This window comes from Gymnoscopelus microlampas, assembly GCF_963454915.1.
Source record: "Gymnoscopelus microlampas genome assembly, chromosome: 10".
In the NCBI taxonomy this organism is placed as follows: Eukaryota; Metazoa; Chordata; class Actinopteri; order Myctophiformes; family Myctophidae; genus Gymnoscopelus; species Gymnoscopelus microlampas.
In genome coordinates, this window is record NC_139947.1 from 13,551,802 (window position 1) to 13,567,466 (window position 15,665).

The 15,665-nt window shown below is 41.6% G+C and overlaps 2 protein-coding genes across 3 annotated transcripts in view; one reads left to right on the forward strand and one right to left on the reverse strand.

Moving 5' to 3' along the window:
• Positions 1–2,829, forward strand: part of LOC311053706 (uncharacterized protein) — a gene marked incomplete at its 3' end in the record, with an annotated part of 28,022 nt that extends 25,193 nt beyond the window's left edge. For both annotated transcript variants that reach the window (XM_084069376.1, XM_084069377.1), the window contains exons 2-3: positions 1–999; positions 2,275–2,829. The exon at positions 1–999 is cut by the window's left edge and continues 829 nt beyond it. In XM_084069376.1, coding sequence (XP_083925502.1) covers positions 1–999; positions 2,275–2,829 — 1,554 coding nt within the window. The remainder of the gene's footprint in view (positions 1,000–2,274) is intronic.
• Positions 2,830–5,546: 2,717 nt separating this feature from the next.
• On the reverse strand, positions 5,547–14,495 carry irf10 (interferon regulatory factor 10). Its single transcript, XM_084070507.1, has 8 exons — positions 14,017–14,495; positions 11,962–12,154; positions 11,332–11,435; positions 10,439–10,496; positions 9,290–9,394; positions 8,610–8,996; positions 6,760–6,878; positions 5,547–6,306 (listed from the first exon to the last, which is right to left on the reverse strand). Exons 1-8 carry the CDS (start codon positions 14,179–14,181, stop codon positions 6,199–6,201), a joined length of 1,239 nt encoding a protein of 412 aa, XP_083926633.1. The 5' UTR covers positions 14,182–14,495; the 3' UTR covers positions 5,547–6,198.
• Between the last annotated feature and the right edge of the window lie 1,170 nt (positions 14,496–15,665).

Sequence of the window (15,665 nt, forward strand, 5' to 3'; positions counted from 1 at the left end):
GATGGGCCGGGCAGCAGGGCTGTCTCTACCTCCAGACCACCCCTTACGGGAGACTACGGTACCGAGAGCGGCAGAACCAGGCTGGATGTGGGTCCGCACGGCCCCCACGGTTCCCACGCCAACGGTGGCCGGAGGCAGCAAGAGGAAATGACGGGCCGTGTCCAATCGGGAGGGCCGTTTTTTTCAGACTCCCATGCTCAGGAGGGCCCGGAGACACATTCCTCTCTGCAGGACAGGGACCCCCACGGGACAGTAAAGACCAGCTCCGGTCTGCTCTCCGTCAGTCCCCATCGCCTCGGCCCGGACCCCAGGGCAGGGAGAGGGGGGCTGCTCGACCCCCTGGGCCTGCCGTCCGAGGCCCAGATCTACTACTCGTTGGGTTCCGTGTACAACAACAGCCCCCATGCCCAGGCTTACCCTCTGTACGGCCCCTCAGGAACGCCTCAGTACAGCCTGCACAGGGAGCCGGGGCCCCGGCCGCAAGCTCCGAGGACCTCACCAGACTCGCCCCTGAGCGCGATCAATAGTCACGAGAGGCCCCAGCGAGACCGCGAGAGAGACAGAGACCAAGAGAGGCAACAGGAACGAGAGCGGGACAGAGACAGACACAAAGACAGGGACAGGGACAAGGAGCGAGACCACCACGACAACAACAACAAGGACAGAGAGAGAGACAGAGATGGCGAGCGAGAGCGCCGGCGCGAGAGAGACAGGGGGAGAGAGTTCTCCCCCGGGCGGCATTCCCATCCTCACGCCTCGCCGCCTGCCCCTCACCAATCCCCCCCTGCGCTCCTACCTCACTTCGCCAAGGGTTCTCTGATCGAGCTGGCCAGCGGGCGGCTGAAGCGTGTGGAGGAGCTGCGGACGGAGGACTTCCTGCGGAGCGCCGACACCTCCCCGGAGTTCCACCTCAGCACCTGCACCGTGCTGCTCATCGCCCCCGGCAACGCACAAGGCTTCAGCCACCTGCAGGTCCTGCTCACCGACCGCAACACTCAGGTCAGCTTCCTCTCATGGCAGTTACTTAAAGGAGCACTTCACCCATTTTCGACCTATGGTCATATAATTGGTCCTCACTAATGCTCATTATAAGATGGCACCATCTCTGTCTACTCAGTCTGCGTCTCATAATAATAATTTATGTTTTATTTTATTTGTAATGCGCATTTCATTCACAAGGAATCTCAGAGTGCCACATGGTAAAAACACATCATCAATCATATAAGGTTAAAAAAAGCATGGTTTAAAAACAGATGTGGCTAAACATAGGTGAACTGTAGTCAGTTCAGACACCTGCGTACCAGTGGCATCAGCACTAGGCAATTTTTCAGACTCTATGACTCTAGTCTCGCATAGCCAGACGACTATTCCACAATCTCCGAATGCTATATCCACAAGTTTCCTATAGGGCGTTGTGGGCATCACTTCTGGTCGATTTGATCCCTGATACCTGATCAAATCGACAGGAAGTGATGCCCACAACGCCCTAGGAAACTTGTGGAAAGAGTCTGGAACTACACCTCCCGAGATCCGAGGCAGGAAGCTAGCATCCGATCGTCATTTCCGTTCACCAAAATATATATATATCTTTACATTTTATTTTGTAATTGTCATTTCTGCTAAGTAGCAAGTTATATATGCTTAGATGATTTTGATTTATATTATGATAAATTTGCGCGACTGTAAAGACGAAACGGAAGTGGAGGGGAGGCGGGGTTTCCGCTTTCCCCCTTTACTTCCGCTCTCCAGACTGTATGACCGGAAGCATTTGAAAATTGTGGGAGGCAACAGTCTGGCCACGCGAGACTACTATGACTCAGACATATGGATCGGCGGTTTAATTCATTAAGACCGGGAACGCATCTCTGTCATTTTAGATGTCTTTGGCTATTCAAAAATAGCAGCTATACAAGCTCATAGCGCTATGAGCTTGTAGATCTGCTATTTTTTGAAAAATCGTGAAAGATAGTGCAAGTCCTTAAATATATATTTTTTAAAGCGAACATTTGTACAATATTTTGTTCCAGAGACCTCCAGAAGCAAAGATTTGTTCACTTTAAAAAATATATTTACAAAATTTGTTCAAGATTTAGCTATGAGCTTGTATATCTGCTATTTATGAATAGCCAAAAGAGATCTAAAATGACAGAGACGTTCCCGGATTGAATGGATTAAAATGCCCAAAATAGGGACGCCAGATTTAAAGTGGTTAAAAATGAGACGTACCTGTACTACTTTAGAGTGTAAAGGTGTCGATGGCGTCCTTGTGTGCAGGAGTTACTGAAGGTCCTGGTGGAGTATCCGTTCTTCGTGCGCGACCGAGGCTGGTCTTCCTGCTGCCCCCAGAAAACCACGCAGCTCTACGGCCTGCCCTGCCGCCAGCTGGCCGAGGGCGACGTCTGCCTGGCTCTCACCCCGACGCCCGTCACCGCCACCTCAACCCACCGGACGCACGGCGCCGCGCGCTCCGGCTCCTCAAGGTCCCACCGCGCGCACTCCTCCTCCTCCTCCGCCAGGGCCGTAGGAGGCGAGTCCAGCAGCTCCTCCCACAGGGAAGAGATGCCGCCTCCCCCTCCGCCTCCGCCTCTTCCTCACCACCACACGCCGGCTCCTCCTCCTCTTCCTCCTCCTCCTCCTCCTCCTCCTCCTCCTCCCGTCTCTCTCGCCCTGCCTCCCCCCGCTCCTCCTCCGGACACCTCCTCCTCCGCTCCGGAGCGGCCACGCCCACGCAAAAGGCGCTGGTCGGCGCCGGACGTCCTGCCCCCGACCGGGACTGACGAGAACCTCCCGGATTTACCTCATGGCTCCAAGCAAATGAAGTGGCAGTAGAGGCACGCACGCACGCGCGCACACACACACACACACACACACACACACACACACACACACACACACACACACACACACACACACACACACACACACGCACACAAACACAGACACAGACACACAACACACGTTTGTATTACTATACTTGTAGGACATCAACAATTTAGGGTGACAATTTTATATAAAAAAGAAAATTGCCATATTTTGCCATGTTTAACCTTAACTCTGAAGCCTGATTTACAGTACCCTTAGTTGCATGCCAGTGCCGTGCACCGGACATAGCCGATCTACAAGCTCACAACGCATCGCAGGGCGACATCTTGTGAGCTTGTAGATCCGATATTTTCGGTGTGCGACACTGCCGCGCAACTAAATATCTTAGGCATAGCTCCAAACCTAACCCCAACCTGAAGATTTCCGTAATTGTAACCCTAACAAAAAAAAAAATTTTAACCATAGAACAAGGACCAGGAAAATTGGCCTCACGTCTATTTCTCAAATTATACTTTTTCAAATTATACTTGTTGGGACATTTTGCCCTTGCAAGTATAGTAATACAAGTAAACACACACACACACACACACACACACACACACACACACACACACACACACACACACACACACACACACACACACACACACACCAACAGACACACACAACACAAAGCACAAACACACCCTCCTTGTCTCTGTTGCACCCACCAAGATATACAATGGAGAGACCTAAAGGCAGGGTTGCAGGGAAGGCAACATTATATCATATAAATATAAATGTCAAACTGTACGGGTGTCCACCACACTGCTGCCCAGCCCACTGTATGAACACGGCTGAGCCCTCCTTATCCTTCATTTAACCTCCGTTGCACGACGTAGCGGCGCTTTTGACAATAATAGCCGATCTACAAGCCAACCTTGCTGCTTTAGGGCAGAAACCTGTTATCTCCATATTTAGACTTTTTGTGTTTTTCGTAAATGAATTCCCTTATTGATCATACTACACTGTAGTATTGCAACCCTAACAAAAAAAAAATTACTGTAGTTACTGTAGTAACTACAGTGTCACACAAAAGCATCAAAAGTAGCATCCACAAGCTCGAAACGTGGGGCGAAGTGGCGCGTTTGGAGCTTTTTGTAGATCTGCTACTTTTGCTATTTTTGAATTTGAATCCTGAAAATAAACTGTGTTGGACATATGAGGTTTCCACCCGACAGTGACGATCTACTGTATGAGCTTGTAACTGTAGATTGGCTATTATCGGCAAGCGACGCCACTGTACAGTGGAAGTATTAAACAGGCTTTTACACCTCCTTTTCTTCTTCTTTTTCTTTTCTTTTCCTTTCTTTCCCCAAAATAGCCGATCTACAAGCACACGGATCAGCTATTTTTGTGGTGAGCGACACCGTCATGCTGCGAATTATAAATCAGGCATTACATCTCGTTCTCTGCTTCCTTTATTTTATTTTATTCTCTTCTTTTTTCTTTTCTCTTCACTTTTTTTCTTTTCTTTTCTCTTCTCTTCTCTTTCCTTTTTTCTTTTCTTGTCTTTTCTTTTCTTTTACGTTCCTGTCCTCTCTCAGCTAAGGAGGCAGCAGCATCAGCAGCAGCAGCAGGTATGGAGGATGGAGACGGTCTCCCAGGAGACACTGAGACTTTTAGTGAGACAATCAAGCACTTGTACGTGGTCACTCTCTTTTTTTTAAATGCTCGTCCCACACGCCTACAGACAGTGTTTTTTCTGCAGGGTAATGATTTCAATCAGTGTTATGAAAGTAAACTCTATTGAAGAAGTGCATACATATATATATATATATATATATATATATATATATATATATATATATATATATATATACACAAAAAATATATATATATATACACACACACACACACACACACAATTTGTGTGTCAATATTTAATATTGACTATATATAAATATATATATTTAATATATATATATATTACATTACAGATGTTATATATACAGTAAATATGCTAAACAGATTTAATGCAAACTGTCGATTTTTGCAATGCGTTTCTGGTTTTTATTTTCTTGCTTCTGACTGACGTACGTGTCGGTCACGGGTAGGCAAGGTGAATGTAAAAACGCCTTTTTTTATTCTCATCGCTGGGGGTCATCGTTGTCCAACGTTTTCTGTTCTTCAAGGCATTATGATACCCTCCAATATGTTCTTAACATTATCTCTGCGAAAAGGGAAGAACACTAAATGAAAACTGCGTAACGGACAATCCCCGCCCACACAGACAGGGTCTGTGTCAGCTCTCTCGCCTCCACACTTTACGGTGTTTTTCCATTAAAAGCTGAATGACTGGAAGAGAAAATGGTGCTAATAACACGTTGGAAACATGATGCTTTGTGAATCCTCTTGACCCCTGTGTACCGAACGCTTCTGTTCCCGTTTTCGTTTCTTCTTTTTTTTAATGTACTGTATATGTTCGAAAGCAGGGAAAACGATGAAAGTATTTTAAAACTCTGATACGGGTATTATCTCCTCTGATTCAGCACACTCTCTCACTTTAGTGATTTTTTTTTTGTTTTCGTTTGTTTCTTGAATTTTCAAAAACAAAAACCTTACTTGTTGATTTTTTTCTTTGTAAATGTTATAGCTATAAAAATGTATATTTTTAAAATTGTGAATCTGTTATTATATGATGTTCGCTAGAAATAAAAGGAAGAAACGGCTTTATAGATTTAATTCGAGGTGTGACCTTTATTCTCTGCATAGTATGTACTGTATTTAAGTTACAAAAAATATTAATTTATGCAAATGTCGATTGTGAATATAGCCAACTCTGCACTCATTTGTCAATATAAATCAAGAAAAATATTGTTATGCCATTACTTAACTGATTATTATATAATCATGGTTTAATGCAATCTTCAGTTTAAGAACATACAGTATGATAATCATTGTTAAGTCTAGTTCTATGGCATCCAGTAAAATAATACTTTTAATCATGGCTACAATGCAGCAATTTGCATTTACACGTTTCCCTTAACAAATGAAGAAGACACTTCTGTCATGTACATTATCGTTGCTGTAGGGTAGAAACCTCTCATCTCCATGTTTTATACTTTTTATGTCTTTTCATAAATTAATGCCCTACTTTGTCAAACTACAGCGTCACACAAAAGGAGCAAAAACAGCAGATGTACAAGCTCAAAACGCAGCGCGTACATCTGCTATTTTTGCTCCTATCTTGAATATTTTGAATCCTGAAAAGTAACAGTTTCGGACATAATGAGGTTCCCACCCGACATCAACAACCTTATGCTGCTGGGAGAACATAAATAGTGGTGATGCTGGGGGTGATGACATCCATCCCCTCACATACCCCGGGTGCTCCTACACCTCCTCTCTATCTGCGTTGAGGGTGTGAGCTTGCAGCCTCTCCTCCTCACTCTCTCCTCTGTGGAATCTCTGCAGCAGTTCTACAGCGAACAAGGGCACCACCTGCTCACAGGCCACCAGGGAATACACAAAAAGCATTGAGTGTGATCATGGCGCCCTCTCCTGGTGATTCATAAAACCAAACGTTTCACTCCCCTCCCCAGCTACGGAGCAATTTCACATAACAATATATGGTTTTATGGAGAAGACAAACATTTAAAATTTAAAAATGAATGTAAAAATATATATATTTTTGACACTCATGTTATGGTTTTAAGTCAACTATACTGTAAAGGACAAACTATAACAAGAAGAATACATTTGGGGAAATGTATTTCCAAGGTCAGTATTCCTATATCAGGAAATATATACACATGGTTGTTTTTTTTTGTTTGTTTTGTTTTTTGTACATAAGTCTATTCACATAAAGAAAATGTAGTGAGAGAAAACATAAGGCTAGACTTCAGTATCAAAAGTTTAAACCTATTCTTAGACGCTGATAGCATCGTTACGTACCTCTACCACAATCAGCTTTCTACATTTGGGGATGTTGGGGTCTGGATACTCCTCGCCAAAGCACAGCTCAATCTCATAGTGAGGTCTGGTTCCCTCCCCGTGAATGTAGTCTTGGAGCTCTGTGCACGAACATGGACAAAATGACAGGAAAGATTCTGATTGACGGTATCAACATGGTAAATGGTCTGCATTTAATAATAATAATAATAATAATAAACTGTATTTGTATAGCACCTTTCATGACATGAAATGCAGCTCAAAGTGCTGCAGTTTGCAGAGCAAGAATACAATTACAGAAAAAGTACAACTAATTTAACAATAAAGCAAAAAAAGGAAAGCAAAAGCATAAAACAACATAAATCAGTGAATCAGGCAAAACAGTTACATAGTAACACCTTTTTCCAAAGCGTTTTACAGTGTTTGCATTATAATATATCATCACTACTGGTGGAAACCCTCCATATATTTTTCTTCTAGATCAATACTATTGTTCACACTTTACAAAAATAGCCGATCTACAAGGTACAACGCTTTGCAATGTGACAAGTTGTCAAATGTTTGAAGAGATGCAGGTTGAAAGTGGTTAACCAATGAATAGTAATAGAGAACAAAGGGGTTCCACCGCGCCTCAAGCCAAATTCAGGATGGTCTGGTGCATCTCAGGAACGGGACTGGTATGTGTGTAAAAGAAGGAAGGCAATGGCGCAAACTCAGGCATTTAAAGCCTTTATTATTTACAGGGTGCAGGCAAATAACGTGGCGTTTCGATGTCAATACATCTTCATCAGGGCATCGAATAGTATTAGAGCTTGTTAATATTCACTCATACCTTTTTTTTCATTTCATGACAATTTGTTGTTTTGGACATACTAGGTTTGCACTCGACAGCGATAGATATTCGCACACACAAATAAATGGTGGAGGCAGCCATGCAACGCATTAATAAGCGTTCATTACCCTGTCTCAAATTACACTCATTTAATCTGTGTCCTGTACGCCCTGCTATACGGCTCTGAATGTTGGAGAATGACAACTCCACATTTGTCAACTTTCCACACAAAACCTAAACCCACCATGAGATAAAATAATTATTAGAGCGGTGCGATTGCATCGAGCTGCTAGGGAGCTTGGGTTTTGGACCCAAAAACCAGAACTCAAAACCAGAATAAACATTCTTTTATTCAACCCAAATCCCCAAACTCAGAATGAGTGAAATAAGTTGTGGCAGGCTAGCAGGCAGGCGTGGATGGTTACTTGGCGGCATCTGAAGCACAAACAAAACTGAGGAGCTGAGCCACAGCATTGGCAACTGAATGAACTGGCAAGAGCTGGAGTGAAGAACCAGGCATTTTAACTGCTGAGCTTGATGAGTAGATGAACCACAGTTGAGCAGGCAGCTCCACCTCATGAGGAATAATTGGGACGCCACGCCCAGGCAGGCACACGCACGCACACACGCTCACACACAAGACACAAGGCGAACGAGGGGACACAAACAAAGTGTTTCGTCGCCTCTGTATCTTCGCTCCATTTGGAAAATCCAAAGTGAGGCGATGTTCGCCTCATGTTTACCAACACTGACCAGTGCGACCAAAGTGAAGCGATTCAATCGACTAGAAAGATATTTTATCTTGTGGTGGGAATGCACCTTAAGAAATCAATGTTCTGGCCCAATACCATCTCCAACCAACATTTACTTAGCAAACAACACTCTCAGAATTTAACCAGAGCAACAGTGATATGACTGACTTGCACAGGGATATATTAAAAACTGCGTTCAATATGAAAGTTGTTACCGCTTTATTAGGAGCGTATCTGATAAGGCCCTGGACAAAGTGCACTTTACTTACCTTTGTGAAATATAGGCATATCAAGCAGCTTACAGGTCCGTTCCCGGTCCAGTTTATTGGGTCTGTCGCTGTGTTCTGCCAGAGGACCGCTCCAGTAGACCCTGCCCTGACAGAACCTCTTGATGAACACGCCATCAGGAGCGACCCACAGCAGAACGCCCCGCTCCAGGTGGGACAGGAGGCAGCCCATGGCCTCAGTTATACCCGGATCCTGGAACATCACCTCTGGGGAAGGGAAGCAGAGCTGCTGGGCACTACAAGGCCCATATATCCTCTCATTTCCCAAAGGAACAGAGCCCTGGAGGATGAAACAGCCATCTGGGCTGCTAGTGGACACCTCCATAACGATGTGGCCTTGGTATAACAACCTCACCTGCATACGGAAGTCTGCACGGACACAACAATCTTGTTCAATACTAGTCTTCCAGTGGAAGAGCAGGTAAGTATTTTGTTTATCTATTAAATGGATTGGTTACACGATAGTTCTCAAAGTATACAGGTTCGGGGACCCACAGGGGTCCTTGAGGGGGTCCTTGAATGGTTGATAGTTAGGAAACAAATGGGCCCTTACAGGTCTGTAACTCAGAGGGGTGTACATTTTCACACTTTCATAGTTATAGGGGTCTGTGGCCTAATGTATAACATAAATGTTTGAGAATGACTGCATTATAGGGTCTTACCAGTTATAGCCAGCGTGGGGCTGAAAAAGGCTAGCGGAGGAGAGTTGTGATGACGCTGTCTTCCTCCATCTAACCAGCAGTACATGTGCTCCCTCATGAGAGCATCTACACAGGAGCAGAGACCATTTTCCACATAAATACAAACATCAGGTGTCCTACAACAATGGTTCCCAAACTGGGGGTCCCCGCATGATTTTGTCGGGTCCCCAGATGTTAAATGCTTAATGTGCCACTTTGTTTTCTCAACAGTAAACAAACCAACATACAGTATAAGTGTATACAGGGTATCTGCACATTTTCCACATAAATACAAACATCCATGCCAGGCCGTTTTCAGTGTTACACAGTATGATGGGGTGATCTTAATGATTAGATTGTGGTTCCCAACCGATATCTGATAAAACTGTTAGGATTTAGAAGGCATTTGTAGGATAGGTCTTAATGGGTTAATGGAAAAGAAATACCATGAATTTTCACCCTTTTCTCATTACATTGTTTGTACAGCATTGCTGATCAATGCACTGTAGATATACCGTACATTCGCCACAGCATGACTATTTAAAGCTGCAATGCATAAGTAAGACCAAATGTCTACTGATAAGCTAACAGGGAGTCCCTGCTTGACATGGGGAGATATTGCACTCCAGGTGTCCTACAACAATGGTTCCCAAACTGGGGGTCCCCACATGATTTTGTCGGGTCCCCAGATGTTAAATCCTTAATGTGCAACTTTGTTTTCTCAACAGTAAACAAACCAACATACAGTATAAGTGTATACAATATTGTCAAATATTACCAAAGAAAGAGGCAACCACTGTGAAAATAGCCGATCTACTGTACAAGCTCACAACGCCTCGCATCGCATGCTATTTTCACAATATTTATCTGTGGCACTGAGTCAAACTAAACGTAATGCCTCAACTCCTACAATTCCAAGTGCTTGTCAGGGTGTGGGGTCCCAAGGTCAAATATGATCATTTCGGGAGGTCTCGGCCTGAAAAGTGTGGGAACCCTTGTCCTAGTTATAATGTATTAACATACTCTACCATACAGATTGCTCAAAATAATGTTTTATTCATTTTAAATAAGCTTTATTTCTATACAGCTTTATTTCAACAGTGTATTTAGCTTAATAAATGTGGTGCTTACCATTCACATTTAGGGCTTCATTTTCATCATCATTTAATGACTCCCTTTGACAGAGAAGCTTAGAAAGCAGAAATACACAAGCATGTTAAAGCAGCACTATGTAACTTTCCTCTTCTACCCCGGATTTGAAACCGGTTTCCTGCTCAAGTGCTGACATTTTTACCGTTGAGCTAATAGAGCCTGTCTGCTTGCTCCAGGGGATAAATTGAATCTTGACCATCAGGTCAAAATTCATGTCAGATCCTGTGTCTAGGTGAGACATGACCTTTGACACGATCTAAATGTCTCAATTAAGGGACAAAATACAACCACCCCAATTGTATAATTTATATTGTATTAACATACTCTACCATACAGATTGGACAAAATTACATTTTATTCATTAAAAAAATGTTACATAGTGAGGCTTTAATGCAACATTTCTGAATTACAATCTTTGATAGTGACCTGGAAATGCCTGTTTAATAAGTTGTTTCTAAATTACAAGCAGTAATTAAAATGATACAGTAATTCTTTCAAAATTGCAGGCAGTAATTAAAAATCTAACAAATTACTTTTCTGCTTCAGTTCAAAGTTGATCTGTAGCCTACTCATCATCCCAGGATTTCGTACAATTTGAAGATGAGGAGACCCGCAGGACAACTAGTATAATTTATCTACCATACTGTATATAATAAACATATCTATAATAGCGAACATATATGTATTAATTGTTTTTCTTTCATTCACGCCCACACATCCCATGTCAGCTAGGGCTGACACTTTCCACCATGTGTTATGATCCAGGGAAGGTCTTTGGCAACATTTTGAAATGTTTTATACTCTGTTTTTAACTTTTTAAAAGTTTAATTCAACGCAGGGTACCTGCTAATTCAATGGCAATGTGGTGTTACCTGTGGGTGCGGTGGTTCCTGTGGGTGCGGGGGTCCCTGTGGGTGCAGGGGTCCCCTGGCAGGGGAGCTGGACCCACTAGCCTCCAGTTTCTCTATCTTGAAATCTGAAAAAAAAGAAAAGAAAATAGTAATCAGATTAAAATTTGTAATCTTTTGACAGCCCTAATATGTGTATATATATACAAAATAAATGAACAATAATAAATAGGCATATCCTAGTATATACTGTATATAAGCATGTTAAAGAGCGGTATATGGGATATTGATTCACTACTGTAAACTTTTATCTTCTTTCATATTATTATGTACACTTTATTCTCTGTCACACAATCGTGTCACTCATCGTAAACAACTGATTTTCAATAACCGATTTTGAAAATCTATGGGACTAATTTAGTATAAGTATAAATTTGTCTTAAAAAACGGGAAAGCGTCTGTGCCATTCTAAATTTTAGTTGGCTATTCAAAAATAGCAGATCTACAAGCTCACAGCGCGTCACTTAGCGCCGCGCTGCGAGCTTGTACATCTGCTATTTTTGAACATTTTAGAAAAATCTTGAAAGTGTGAGAACTACTGATTTAGAAGGCGTTTGTAGAATCGACCTCAAGGTCTTAGTGTTTTAATTGCACCTGTTATGACTAGGCTGGTGTCTGGCTGGATGCTGTAGACCTTGTAGGGTTCGGAGATGTCCAGCTGGCTACGTTCCATCGCCTCCTGGAAGTCTGTGCTCTTGTTCAGCGCACATCGCAAACGGGTCTTCCACATAGTTGGGTCAGCCACGTCCCGCCCCTCCCGGTACTTACCCTTGTACACAGCCCAGGCCTGGGGGACAAGCACAAATATCACATACAGCCAGTGGTGTAAAGTAACTAAGTACATATACTCAAGTACTGTACTTAAATACAACAATTTTGAGGTATTTTTTTTACTTTACTGGAGTATTTCCAGTTTTCAGTACTTCTACTCCACTACATCTCAAAGGCAAATATTGTACTTTTACTCCACTACAATTATTTTAAAACTTTAGTTACTACTAGTAACTTTGTAGATTTAGATTATTATTACAAAACATTAACCACTTCAGCCCTGTACACATTTCGGTTATTTGAAAATAGCCGAAGAAAATAGATCTGCTATTTTCAATAGATTTTTATACATTTGAAAACGTGAAATGGGACATTCTGCATAATGAGTACTTTTATACTTTTACTTTTGGTACTTTAAGTACATTTTGATGCCAATATGTTTGTACATTTGTGGATAATAATTTCTTTAGCTGCTCAGATAATAGCCTTTACTTGGGATAATGAATCTTGGCAAATCAGAACTGTGGAATTTTCAAGTAATTGTTTAATTGATTAATTTGATCAATACAATTCTTAACGATCGATTAATCGATAGTTGATTAATTGTTAACATCCCTAGTGGCCGTTGTGCCAGGGACCACCATAAGAGAAGGTTTGTGTTCATTGCCCCCCCCCCCCCCCCCAAATTATGCCAAATTTGTTCTACAAAAAAGAAAGACTTTTTTCATTTTATTTTAGATAAAGATCTTTCCAAATGTTTCGGAAAAGCAGATCGACAAGCTCGCAAGGCAACGCATCACGAGGCGTTGTGAGCTTGTAGATCGACTATTTCCAAATAACCGAAGTATAAAATAGGGTTAAACACATTTTGATGCTATATTAACTAATTTTACTGGGGACCCCCTGGAACCTCCTCAAGGACCCCCTGGGGACCCCACTTTGAGAACAGGTAGGAAACTAAATACAGAAACTATTCATTGTGATACAGGATCATGGAGTTATGTAGTGCTATAACCGAATAGCCTACATTTAGCAATGGTTAAGATGTAATTTAAATACATTCAATACTCATCCCTCCTGACCCTTCAGCATAATCTATACCTTATTTTTTATAATTTGTATTATTTCTTTCCATATGATTATTCATTAGGCTATTGTAAATTGTGTGTAAGACTGTTTATTGCGATATACATTGATTAATCAACTCCCTCACTGAGTATCGTTTTGACAATACTGTCACACTCATTAACCACTGGTGTATTAGACTTCGTTGTTAGACGGTGGTGCGCGACGAAGAATGCAGAATGTTCAACTTGTTGAAGCCAAAGGTGTGATTTAGATCGGCGATGTTTTAACTTAATAATGTTCAAAAATAATAATATCAGTGGTGGTAAAAGTACTAATTTTTTTCCGGAATTAAATATTTACTTATTGGTAAAATATTAAGGTATTGGTATCAAAATGTACTTAAAGTAGGCTACCAAAAGTAGTTGTATTAACCAAAAGTAGTAGTATTAAAAGTGGTCATTATGCAGAATGTCCCATTTCACAACTTTTCAAATGTAGCCTATAAAACGTACAAATCTTTTGAAAATAGCAGATCTTGTGAGCTTGTAGATCTGCTATTTTCAAATGGCCGAAATGTAAATAGGGCTGAAGTGTATAATGTATGTTTTGTAATAATAATCACAATCTACAATTAAAGTAACTAGTAACTAAAGTTGTCAAATAATTGTAGTGGAGTAAAAGAGTACAACTTATCAGTACAGTACTTGAGTACATTTACTCAGTCACTTTCCAGCACTGCATCTCCTGAAATATAAACTGTGTGTAGGGTTCATGCAACATAAAGCAAATATAGTGGTACATATATTTTACCTTGAAAAGGGCTGCATCCTCGTCCTGATTGTAATCCTTCTTGGCTGCATGTTTCCATGGGATCCTGAACATAGTTTTGTCCTCTTTCTCCCAGCAGAGTCCTTCATACTGATCACTGTCTATCTGAGTGATCAGCCACTCTCTCAGTCGCATCTTTGCTTCCATCCTCAGTGCATAACTTTACCAACAATGATCCTCTTCTTGCCAGGTATAAAGCAAATATATATCCTATATATATAACGACAGTGACACTAATCACAGTGACAATCACGATGCCAATCAAAAATGATCACTTTTCCTATAGGCTACTTTAACATACATTGTAACATTGTCTATTTTAAGTGTAAATTATAATTTGTCCAGAAGGTAAATATAGTACCAGATCATTTCCTCGTTGGATTAGACAGTGATCAAAACCTCACCTAAAGCATTAGTAAAAATGTGGCATTAACAAATGTCGCAAATATATAAGAGCGCTTCAAAAAGCGAAAGCGAAAGTTACAGAGCTTTCATGCTTTCAGTTTCCTGTGCTGTTGCTTCTGGCTGAGCAGCAGCAGCGTGGGAGGGGGGGGGGGGGGGGGGGGGGGGTGATTGATTGCAGGCCAGTAGTGGTGGAATTAAGTACTCACATGTTTTACTTAAGTAAAAGTAGCAATACTGCAATGTAGAAATACTCTTGTTTACAAATAAAAGTCTGGAATTCAAAATTTACTTGAGTAAAAGTACAAAAGTATTGGTATCAAAATGTAGCTACTTAAAGTACCAAAAGTAGAAAGTACTCCTTATGGCGAAGGTCCCATTTCATAAGTTTTCAAATGTATAAAAAACTTTTGAAAATAGCAGATCTACAATTAAGCTCATGATGTGAGCATTGTGAGTTTGCTATTTTGTACTATAAGTACAGTACTTGAGTAAATGTATTCAGTTACTTTACATCACTGATTGCAGGGCAGGCTAACAGTTCTGGGACAAACTGGAAACGGCAATCAAAAGATAAAGGTAAAAGTATATTCACCATAGGCTAGTTAGTACCACCTTGACTAATAATTCCCTGCAATCTTCAAAGAGACAATAGACAAATAGATCAACAACTGATGTTCTCACAGAGGTAATCAGCTGTAATGTTATGTGAGGAATGTCCCCATGCTACCACTTCAGAATAAAAATAAATAAATAAAATGTCCAGACAACGTGGGGAAATGTGCCTTTGGCTGCACATTTATAGACAAATGGAAATGGGAATTATTTGAAACCCCAAATAGCGTTTCGGCATCAAGCCTTCCTCGCCACTCAGTGGTGTTGTGTGTATCAGGAGGGACTGATAGACAGACAGACATGACAAGGACTTCAAAAACAAATAATACGAAAATAATTGCATGTGCGCCGGTCCCCCATACTTGGTTGTGGGTCCACTACTGGCTCGATGAGGCTAGGGATCAGTGTGCCAACATCAAGTTTAATTATGACACATCCAAATGAAATATTTCCAACAGATTTTGTCCATTTAAGGACCTTTATTATCTTCTTTAGAAATATTTTATTTCGCATCAGGATAAAACAATGATCATTAGACTATCTCCTAGACCAGGGGTTTTCAACTGGTGGTCTGTGGACCACTGGTGGTCTGTAGAGGTATTACATGTGGTCCC